The following is a 12,338-nucleotide window of genomic DNA, read 5'->3' on the forward strand; positions in this document are numbered from 1 at the left end:
TCAGGGAGAACAATACAAAGGTCAGTCAACTTTATAAAAAATAAAAAATAAAAGTACGACAGTCAAACCAAGTTCTGATTACTCTTCTTTATCTTCAAGATTATACAGAGAAAGCAAGGAGTGTATACTCCATACAGGAATGAGGCTTCAACAACAATAGGTGCAAGTGAGAGAGAAAAAATACAAAGCTTCGTATAAATAGATTACAAAAGGATGTTATCAAGCAGTGCATGATTACAACACGGGGGATATATCAACAGCAGGATACTAATACCACTCTGGTAAATAAACGCAAAAAGTTAACAATTAGTTTTCAAACTAATATCCAAAATCTTTAGAACAGAAGTGTAATAACCTTGAAATGAACTAACTAAGCCCGTTATTAATTTTTACACAACAGCAAAAATGGAACGAAGATAAAAATATTGAAATCTTGGATTGAAAATAAAGATGAATGAAAAGATTTGTGAATAAAAGGATTCGAACAGCTGACTGTCAGTAGTACTCACTCTCTCCCCCTGTGGTCCTTCGGGTCCGGGAGGGCCTGCCGGGCCCGGTGGACCCACGACTCCTGGAGGTCCCTGAACGCCGGCGGGTCCCATTTCACCGGGGTAACCGTCTCTTCCGTCCATTCCAGGCAGTCCGTCCTTCCCACTGGGGCCGGGTGGGCCCGGGGGACCTGGACTTCCAGGGTCGCCCTAATAAAATGGGTACTAGTAAGAGGGAGACTTGGAAATGTTAAGGTAAACAAAGCAACGAGGTAAGTAACGAGAAAGCCTGTACGTGAGTAGTGACGAAAAACTTTTGCAATGAAGAATCTTGACAATTATTATTCATAAAAATAATAAGAACAACAATAGTCAATATGCTATTTAAGAGCCCCTCGTTATGCATGAGATTAAAATACATACCATTAATCGAAAACTATCACGTACAATATCATATCAATTTAATCTCTTACATAATGAAGTCAAGCAATTAATTTTTCTCTCCTTAAACCTGAATATCTGAATAAAGTTTACATATTAAGGTGATTAAGATGAACAGATGTAATTATCCCAAGAAGTGGACAGAGGGAAAAGCAAGCTTTCCATATTATAATATAATTACGTAACTACATTTCAACCATTGCAATAGAGGTAATGTGAGGGTTACTTTCAAAACGACTTAATAACAGTAGTAGCAATAAGCTGCACTAAATACAACTAATCAACTTTGTAACAAAACTAAATATAAAATGTACTTTAAATAAACGTACTTTACGCTTATGTTAATGAAATAATTAAGTTTTGAAATTGAGTACAGAACGTAGAGAGAGCAATTATTCTAGTTTTTAAGCCAAAAATAAATAGAGAATACATAATCTACAAGTGTACGTTTCTAGCATTCAAATATCTGAGAGAAAACTCTATACAGAGCACAAAGGTTTTGCATGCAAGAAATTTTACAAATGAAAAACAGTTAGATTAAATTTTTTAGACTGTATAACAAACGGAAAACAAGCCATGACAAAACTGATTAAGCCCAAATAACCCATTGAGACATTCCAAATAGAATGAGATCAATAAAGGAGCGTTTTAGCGTGTGTACTATACACCAGCCTTGGATTACAAAAAGTGTTTGGCTAATCTATCAAACATCTACTTCTAAAGTTGCATTATCAGTTTACTTGATATAATCTTTGCCCAGAAAAACACAACAGAAATCTGTAATGCAATAAACACTGAAAAGTATAAGTAGACTGTGTTTCTTCCACAAGAAATGATTCAACTTGGAATAAACTCCCTTTCAAAAGAAATATATGTAAAATATTTCTTCCAGTGACAATGAATACCCACTATGGCACTGCAATCACCGAGCCTACGGTTCGGTGAAAGGATATATCGGGTTTACATAACAGAAAAAACAAAACTTACTTTAATAGTAATTATTCTATCTGAGTCAATGTAATCCCAGGCACCTCCCGCAGTTCCCTGCAACAGCATTGTAGAGACAAATTCACAAGTCAGGACAGCAACAAAATAAGGTCAATAAAAAAATAAAATAAAAAATAAAAAACAAGAAAGGATGCGGAAAAGCAAAAAAAAAAAAAAAGTAATAATATACATGTATTTATAACCAAATGAAACAAATGCACAGTGAGAAGCCAAACAAAGTGGTTCGGGGACTGCACACACAAGAACTGGTCAGGAAAAGTTGGTCATCTCCACATCAGACAAAACACTGATTTATGAGGCATTTTTAAGTGTCATTCTTTATCGTCTTTCTTTGAGTCAAATGGCCACATATCCAAGTCTGTGATTCATTGAACATTTATATACACTCTCTAACTGCTTAATCCTCAAACAATAAAAAAGGATGTATTTATTAAAGCCATAAAAAAGTTTTGCTTATAAAAACACTTTAAAAATATTTGGTTTATAATTTATATTCTACCATCATTCACAGGTTAAAAAGTTGCCAAAAAAAGAAAACCCGTGCTGAACAGGTAAAAAGCTTTAAGTTTTCCCTTTTTTCTAGTGAATCACTCATGGATGTACTTGTATTTCTAATCTTTAAACAAAAATAACAGGTATTTTATATGAAAGCTTCATTCGTTTAAGGCTCAGGACAACACAGGGACGGGACAAGGTGTTGACGACAGACAAACACAGACGATTAAGTTTCTGGACAAAGTAAACAAAAAAGAGTCGACAGACAACAGTAACTGTACAAAACACGCAACTGGTTAGTAAGAAAAAAAAACGAAAACAATCATCAGTTCAGGTACTGCGAAACCTACTAATTATGTACAGAGTGGGAAGAAATCAGTTAGTGCGGTTACACGAGGATTAGTGTAATGAAAGAATAAAAAAAATTACAAATCATACGAAATTAATATCTACAACAAAACAACATCCCTCCACCGAAGAAAACCTGTACAATAAATTATATATAAATGTATTTACATAAAGGTTAGTACACGGACAAATACAGGATATCACAATGGCTGGTCACAGAGGAGGTGTAGGAGAAATGAATGGAATATGACACAGGACTGGACACATGAAACAGTTAACATATTGACGCCACGATGTGAAGGGGAGGAGGGGCGGGGCTTGGAGGGAAGGGGAGGTGTCAAAATTCAAAGCAATGGAGAAAACGGGGGTGGATGTGTTGATGAGCTGTGGCTTCAGCAATAGCAACAGGAACTGTGGGCTTGTTGGGAGAAGCCAACTGAAAGCCAGTTAAATAGAAGCCAACCAGATGGATTTAAAATGACTGAGTCTTTCGTTGTGTTCATGATCTCAATGCTATGCTTTTCTCTTTCCCTTTAAAGAACAAGATTCCTTTGTGCACGCCAATCCTTGTAATACTATCATATCCCTACAATCATCACACTTTCAACTCTCCTTTCCTTCATATTTCATACTAAACATTTCACATCAACAGCTCCTGCTAATTTTTTCATTTCAACTCCATTTATCAAACCCAAATTCACTCTCCTAAATAATGGTCCTTCTATACATTGCCAATGTTTCATCCCTACACACCTCAATTCCAAGCCATTCATACACGTACCTTACTTATTTCGCCTATGCTACTCCTGACGCCACTTCTCAATCAACCATCATCTCTAGCACTTATCCCAAATGCCTATACAATTAAAAAGTTCACTCTTTCGCCATTCTAATAGTAATAGTTAACTTTGCTACTACTCTCTTCACCGTCTTCTGCCACAAAATTTACAAACGTTTTCGCCCATACGTAAACTACTCAGTATTAAATACACAGCACTTGTTAGCAATTAAAATCTCGCCCTATCATCCATTATTTTCTAACTTCTTTATCACTCCATCCTCAAACTGTACCTACGCTGTTTACAAAATGACCCACAAATCTTTGCAAACATCTCGTTAATCTTTAGGTCGTCCATCTGACTGACTCGGAATGAAGGCTGGCACCTTACAATGATCTGCTGCATCAATAAGGGACAAAAATTAGAGAAAAAAGTAAAATAAAACAGGAAGCAGAATTCTGTGATGTCTATACACCAGTCATGAAAAACATCTGCCATTATTTAATCTAAGGCTACACAGTGACAAGCAAAGCAGCAAGACCCCTGCACACCCAAATCCCCAGCATTAAAAACTCGGCATTTAACGAGACAGAAAGAAAAATGAAAACACCACACACACACACACAAGGCATGAAAGGAGGAGGGCGTCTCCTCTGTTATAGGGTTCCAGAGGGAAAACCAAAATGAGAGGAAAAAGAGAGAAAAAAAGCTCATTCCTTTATTTCTCCTCCCCCAATGAGAAAGAATTCCTCCTTCCTCGCGACGTCTCTCTCACCTTAATGGCGATGATCTCGGCATACCCTAAAGTTCCACCTTCCAAGCTTGTTATAGATCTTTTAATGCCCTGGAATAGACAAAGAAAGAGGGGCGGCGATGGGTAAGTCAGTTGCCAGTAGAGAACCGAATTGAAGAAAGGCAGAATTTTATTGATTGACTGCAATGACAAATAAAAAATAAGCGAGAAGATTCTGTGATCCTCGTTCCGTGGTTGGTAGCTGGTAGCGGCTGTACTACAGTATACCTGAAAAAGATGGTTTTAGTCTTGACTACGTACCGCCCAGCTTCAAGCAAATAAATTACAGCTTCAGGCCCCTACTTTTACCGTGAGTAATGCTTCGAAGCCCCGAGATGATAATAGCGTGAGTGCCTTTGGAAATGAGTAGCAGGGATTAGACAAAGAGAGTCATCATCACTCGATTGTTCTCCGTGGTAAGTCACCTAAGATTGGCCTCAAGTGGTTTTCACTGCATTTCCTCACATTTTATGACATCATCATGATTTCAGCTGAAAAGCTTAATAGGCTGATATTCTTGTACGTGCCCTGCAATAACAATTTGATCACGAAATTGCTACCGTGAATAAATATAAAGTAATACACGTTACGTAACGTGTATTACTTTATATCTATTCACGGTAGCAACTTTGTGATCAAATTGCTATTGATATATATATATATATATTATATATAATTATATATAATATATATATTAATATATAGATATATATATATATATATATATATCTAATATATATATATATAATATATATATGAATGCATATATAAACTGAAAAGCTTAAAGATAAGTACCAATATCCTGAAAAAACACTAGAAATTTTGACTGGTAAAAAAAAAAAAAAAAAAACTTTGTAATCTCTCATTTTACTTCCTTGAAATCAAATGTGGGGGGGCTCACAGAGCGTGGCATTCGTTGGATTATTGTGACTGAATACACAGCGTGCTATTAACAGAATTAAAGTCTTATATTAATACTTAGACAGAAAGACCGATTTCTTAATTGGCCTGTGTCATTCCATAAAAGCAGAAATAATCTGCATGATATGCAGGTTTATTTCTGACATATTTACTATAGCACCACTGGTACAAGATTATCTTGACAATCCTGCTTTCAGAATAAAAATTCTGTTACTTTTTCCTAGAACAACAAGCTAAACATGAATACACACACCTCACGTAAATCCTGCACAGTAAGATAAAGCTAGAAATAGCTATCTTTTATTTTTTAAACCTACGTCGTTGCTTCCTCACATTTTATGACGTCCTGTGCATGACAAGGAGGGAGGGAGATGATACAGGAAAATAAGAAATAAAGGAGTAAGATAACGTTGAACTGACACGAGATTACACAAGTTCGGGAGCATCCCAGTGACGTCGGAAGTCCCATCTCTCGTCCATTACGAATTTCTAACATTCGGACGAACCTATGAAATACTAAATCTCTAATCGCACTGTTTTCATAACCACCGCAAATGACGATGGTTTCATTTTTAAATATTAAGAACTCTCGATGATTCTTGGGTGAGGCATAATGTTGGCAATTACTAAAAATAGGATACTAATAACTTGGATAATGATAACTTCAAAGCCATTCTCATCTCATTAACACTAAAACGCCCTAAAGTCTGAGGTTTTCCTAAATCAAAGTAATTACAAATACAGCAGAGATAGATAGATAGATAGAGAGAGAGAGAGAGAGAGAGAGAGAGAGAGAGAGAGAGAGAGAGAGGACTCACTACATTAGTTACTATCCAAATACGGAAAGGCATTTTAAAACTAGCCCTTATATATACTTCAATAAATATGTAGAACGTACGTATTGATAACTGAAAATCCAACCGGAGGAAACGATTATAGTATGTTGGTAGATCCTGCCTAATTTTCACGCTAAAGTAAATAAATACATCCTATCCAGTGTTTATCGCCTCACCATACACACACACTTTTATATATATATATATATATATATATATATATATATATATATATATCTATATATATATATATATATATATATAATATATACATATTATATATATATATAAGATATATATATATATCTTATAACAACGTGTGTTTGTGTGTGTGTGTATAATGGCAACACCACAATGCCCTCTTAACTCCTAGAATTCTTCGCGCATATTTAAATTCGCTTGTCACTACAAAGCCTTTGGATCCAAGCGCAAGATACGTGAAACAATTTTGATGTCCTGTAACGGGAAACGAAGCCACGTCCCATAATCACAACGAGGTCACACTGCATAATTTCTTCATATGTCTTGCGCTTGGATCCAAAGGCTTTGTAGTGACAAGCATATCCAAAACAGCGCGAAGAATTCCAGAAGTTAAGAGAGCATTGTGGCTATTGCAATTACATATTTATCTGGTAAACATTGACCAGTAAATATTAATATATATGATATATATATAGATATATATATAGATATTATATATATATAATATATATATGCAAACATATAAATTAAGATATTGATACAAATACTGTGTATTTCATGATCATTCTGAAGAGGAAAAAAAAGTGTATAATCCAACAAGGTAGAATACGTCAATGACCCCATGAGAATCCAAAAGGGAAAACCAATATTACCTTAGCTTTGGCAAACAAGTCGTAACCCGCACCGGGTTCTCCTTTCGAGCCAGCCTGTCCTGGTTCGCCCTGGAAAAAAAGAGGTGAAAAATATATCATTAAATTGTACAACTGAGTGCCCATAGGCAAACAATGAAAGTTAAGTATCTTCCTTAACTTCATGCTTTGTCTGCAACGTAAAAAAAGTAAAAGACAGAAAAAAAAAGCCAAAAATTTTTCAAACAGTCACTTTGATCTATACTTTCCAATATAAATAAGAAAATATTTGCCAGTTCAACTATCAATACAGGAATGATAATGGTTTATAAGAATTAAAAACTTACTCCATACTTAAATAACGAAGCCGAGTTCAAAGAAACATTTAAATCAGTCGTGATCGAAAAACAATTATATGATATCTGGCAAATATTTGATGACTCTACAAGCATATAATGTGGAATTGATAATAAAACCAATATAAAAGCACTGAACAAAACTTGAAAGCAAAGTCACGAAAACCAGTGCTTATATTAGTGCAAGTGTATGGGTTGTAAAGGACGTGTAATTTGTAAAAGCCTACGGTCACACTATCCGCATTTCATTTACACAAAATTCGACATTTTCGATATAAGCGCTATACATAAAAAGATTCGTGAAAACATTTACAAGTTGAAATGAAAAAATCCCTTCCTCTTCTATTTATAATAATAATCATCATCATCATCAAAGGCGTGTTCTTTCATTTTACAATACCTTGAAATAATTCCCAAGAATATACAATATTTAAAAAAATATTTTTAATATGCCACGGATTCTAAAAACATAAATATAAATATAAGCCAGATGGTTACCTATATGAATTACTAATATTTTCCAAATAGCATATTTTTCCTAAGAAAAAACGTAACTGATACATATGTATGTATATATGTGTGTGTAATATGTATCTTACATAAAAACACATATAATAAAAATTATATATCTCTGAGAGCACAGAACAAGATTAAAGTTATGAAGATAAAAAACATAAACCTGGATGATGGCTAAATGAAAGTCAATAAAAGTGGTGTAAGAATGGAAGCCGTTGATTCGTATGGGAATTTAAGAATAAATTTAACGGATAATGGCAGGAAAAGAGAAGAGATTGAGAAGAAACTTGGACTGTATACGGAACCCAAATTTGAAGTCCATTAAGGAACAATAAAAAAAAAAACTTACAACAGAACAAATTTACAACCAAACAATACATGTGAGGAGCCTAACATTAAAAAAACAGAGACAAAATCATAACCAACAAAGTCAGCAAAAGTGCGCTATGAAAATATTTTTGTGGGAATTCGAATAATTAAAACTTTTGCACATATTAAAAACTTCATTGCTGGTACGATTCTGCATAAACCTAAATTTTAACAAAATTGTTTGGAATTTAGGTCAGGATGATTTCCCGTTGTATTAATAATAAGTGTACAGTCATAAGAACTTCGGCAGCGGAAAATTCGGCAGCTGGTGTTTCGTTTTCTTGAACGTTTTATATAGATGTACATGGCCATGTATATTTATGTATACATATATTGAGAAAAATAGGTTTATGTGAGCCAATACAATTGTGATTTAATGCTTATCTTTCTATATATCTAAATATATGTGTTTATATACTATATATATATATATATATATATATATATATATATATATATATATATATGTATATATATATTAAATATACAGATAGGTAAGATTTTGTATTAAAATATTATTTCCTCACATAAACCTATTTTTATCAATATAAATATAAATCAATAAATATAAATATATCTATATATACACGTATATACAGAGAGAGAGAGAGAGAGAGAGAGAGAGAGAGAGAGAGAGAGAGAGAGAGAGAGAGAGAGAGAGAGAGAGAGAGAGTTAGTTAATGGATTATAAGCAAATCATATTTCCACCAGTAATTACAAGCACAAGCACACTGCAATCTACGAAACCTTACCGGTTCTCCTTTAGGTCCGTCTAAACCGATCGGTCCCTGAAATCAAAACAAGACGGAAATCAGCCAAGTCCTTTCCCAGAGAGAACAAGAAAAGAAAACTACTTTCAGAAAGTGTAAATTAGTGATTATATAAAGTCATAAAGTCCATAACAAAATTATATATTGTTAATTGCTTTATCTTGTTAAAAAGCAAGAATAAAATCATAAATGAATCGATGTTAAATATAAAAAAGATTCATGCTTAGGCTTTCTAAAATATTTGTGAAAATTTACAGTTTATTGAAATGACAACATATTTCATTGATTTCACATACGAAAAGTTAGTGACATTTTTACCTCATATGTACAGACGCTGAAATGTTTACAGCATAACCTAATTCTACAAGCACTTCTCAAGCAAAAGCTGTTTAAAAGTAATAAAGCGGTTGCATGCAGAATATGTGGCTGTTTTTATTTTTCATGCAAACATAAATTGTTTAAGAAAGTAATAAATTGCCCCTAAATATACCTATCTATCTATCTATGTAAATTAATTATAATATATATATAGATATATATATGTGTGTGTGTGTGGTGTGTGTGTGTGTATGTGTGTGTGTGTGTATGTATAATGTGTGTGTGTGTGTGTGTAATTACAGGTGTAATTAGCCGAAATACTTGCAGTGGCCGAGTGGTGTAACCTCACCCCTTGAGACTCATGGAATACAGGAAGGCGTTTTCCCCTCCCAAAAGATAAAAATAGTATGGTGGATATATATATATATATATATATATATATATATATATATAGATATATATATATATATAACATATATATATATATATACTATATATACGTATAAACACACACATACACACACAATGTGTATGAAGTTGCTGGTCACCCATTGTCTTCGCTAACATAAAAGCAAGACAAATGTTCGTGTTTTGTTTGTGTATTTACATCAACAGTATACAAACATGTCAGTATTTACAATGTACCCGATTTAAAATTCACCACCACCTTTTCTGACTGCTGTACCTCTAAAGGCAAACGAGCACGAAACCAGACCATGAAACAAAGTATTCCAAAGATAAACAGAAAAGAAAAAGTAGAAGCACTTCAGGAAACGAACCACTCTTTCGCAATTAAATATGAAAAAATTCCCCTCCTGTGTCAGTATCTAAAGTATGATAGCAGAGCATCTAAATTATGTGCTTAATACATTTTAAACTGCTGACTAATTACTACAAGTTTGTTTAAAAATGCATAGTGTTCCCTTTAAATATAAGCTTGCCTATTACTGAAAAATTTAAAGAATACTGGGTTGCCAGTCTACCAATGGCTAATAGCACCCACATCAAAATGCAAGATTTTAATTAATGACTAAGATTCTAATAACGTTTTTAACTGTATTGTGAACAAAAGGAGAATTATATGAAATACTTCGAGTAAATACAAAGGACCCTATTAAATAATAATAACAACAATAATGCTTGAAAACTTAGAGAAAAAAAATCCTTACCACAGAATAACCCAATTTCTTCAAAATTCTTTTCTAAAAATAATTTTCGTAATAGAATTAACTTTTTAATTTTCCCCAAAACAGATATCATACTAACTTCTCCTGACCCATCAACTTTCTAAAATCTACTGAAAGGTTCTACGGCACATTACATTAAACTACTCTACGTTATATCAATCTACCGTAACCCTCTTTATTAAGTACCCTTAATTTTCTCTTTCCACTGCTATCTTCAAATGACTACAGTCGTCAAAACTAAAAATATTCTGAAACGGTGACGGTCAAACCTGCTAAACAAAATTTCTTATTATTTTTCCTTTTCAAAATGACTTTCAAAGTCACAATTCATATATCTGTGTAAACAAGTCTCGATTAACGACAAGAACCTGGTAAGGGTGTCTTACGACTAAATTCCAGCGCAAAGAATAATCAGTCGCCTTCACGCAAGCGTTCCTCTAATGCTGACAGCAAAAATGACGTTTTAATAGTTATAAAAATACCTAAAAAGAGAAGTTTACAGCTGTTATAATCCATATAATTCTATCCAACAGAAAAAGTTCAGAGCGGAAAAAAAAAAGACTTAATCTTGATATAATGCGCACAAAAACACCGAATCCAATTCCTCGATATGAATCACTCTGAAATAAAGATTTCTCACTGACATCAATTTCGAAATAACAGTAAGTAGATAGCGTATTCATTAATAGTAAAAGCAATCTTTGAGTCAAATCGATGTGATTTATTCTCAGCATCAGCTAATGCAATATGGCGCGTCCTCTGTGATTGTCACGACGAAATGGACTCTATTAATTCAAACAGCTCTGGGCAACGCTATTTAAGCATAGCTTAAATACCGTTAGGTTTCTAGTAACTTACCTGACATGACGTTCGATTGGCAATAGCCAGCTAGAAATAGGCTTTTTTTCCTTCTAAATAATAACTCATTAAAATAGGCGTTTGCTTAATAAACGGCTCGGAATGGTATTCCGAAAGTGACAGCCATTCTAGAATTGCGTCCCTTTTATGTTTGACACCGACACTCCCAAAAGCTATTTTCCAACTTTAATTGGGGGATCGTCCTTTTTTTTCAATCAGAGAGAGAGAGAGAGAGAGAGAGAGAGAGAGAGAGAGAGAGAGAGAGAGAGAGTATTTAGCTGATTAAAGAATGAAAGCATGGAGAAAGCTTAAAAAGTAAACATCGCCTTTTTCAGTCACTGAGAGAGAGAGAGAGTATTTGGCTGATTAAACAATGAAAACATGGAGAAATCTTAAAAAGTAAACATCACCTTTTTCAGTCACTGAGAGAGAGAGAGAGAGAGAGAGAGAGAGAGAGAGAGAGAGAGAGAGAGAGAGAGAGAGAGAGTATTTAGCTGATTAAAGAATGAAAAATGGAAAAATCTTAAAAAGTAAACATCGCCTTTATCAGTCACTGAGAGAGAGAGAGAGAGAGAGAGAGAGAGAGAGAGTATTCAGCTGATTAAAGAATGAAAACAAGGGGAAATATTAAAAATTAAACATCGCCTTTTTCAGTAACAGAGAGAGAGAGAGAGAGAGAGAGAGAGAGAGAGAGAGAGAGAGAGAGAGAGAGTATTTGGCTGATTAAACAATGAAAACATGGAGAAATCTTAAAAAGTAAACATCGCCTTTTTCAGTCACTGAGAGAGAGAGAGAGAGAGAGAGAGAGAGAGAGAGAGAGAGAGAGAGAGAGTATTTGGCTGATTAAACAATGAAAACATGGAGAAATCTTAAAAAGTAAACATCGCCTTTACCAGTCACTGAGACCTTACAGACCTTACAGACCTTACATCTTGTTCGGGTTGCCCCAGGTCCCTCAGTGTGAGGCACCTCTAATGTCTACCAGAGAGTTGCTAGTACATCTTCCGGTATATTTTGCATCTTCC

At 34.1% G+C, this 12,338-nt stretch overlaps 1 protein-coding gene across 1 annotated transcript in view; it reads right to left on the bottom strand.

Moving 5' to 3' along the window:
- The window catches only part of LOC135224749 (collagen alpha chain CG42342-like), a 165,165-nt gene that overhangs the window by 93,154 nt on the left and 59,673 nt on the right, over window positions 1–12,338 (bottom strand). Inside the window, exons 5-9 of the mRNA XM_064264075.1 lie at window positions 8,933–8,968; window positions 6,964–7,032; window positions 4,335–4,403; window positions 1,917–1,973; window positions 510–698 (exon numbers count right to left, since the gene is read on the bottom strand). Coding sequence (XP_064120145.1) covers window positions 510–698; window positions 1,917–1,973; window positions 4,335–4,403; window positions 6,964–7,032; window positions 8,933–8,968 — 420 coding nt within the window. The remainder of the gene's footprint in view (window positions 1–509; window positions 699–1,916; window positions 1,974–4,334; window positions 4,404–6,963; window positions 7,033–8,932; window positions 8,969–12,338) is intronic.

Source organism: Macrobrachium nipponense, chromosome 12, assembly GCF_015104395.2.
Source record: "Macrobrachium nipponense isolate FS-2020 chromosome 12, ASM1510439v2, whole genome shotgun sequence".
Lineage (NCBI taxonomy): Eukaryota > Metazoa > Arthropoda > Malacostraca > Decapoda > Palaemonidae > Macrobrachium > Macrobrachium nipponense.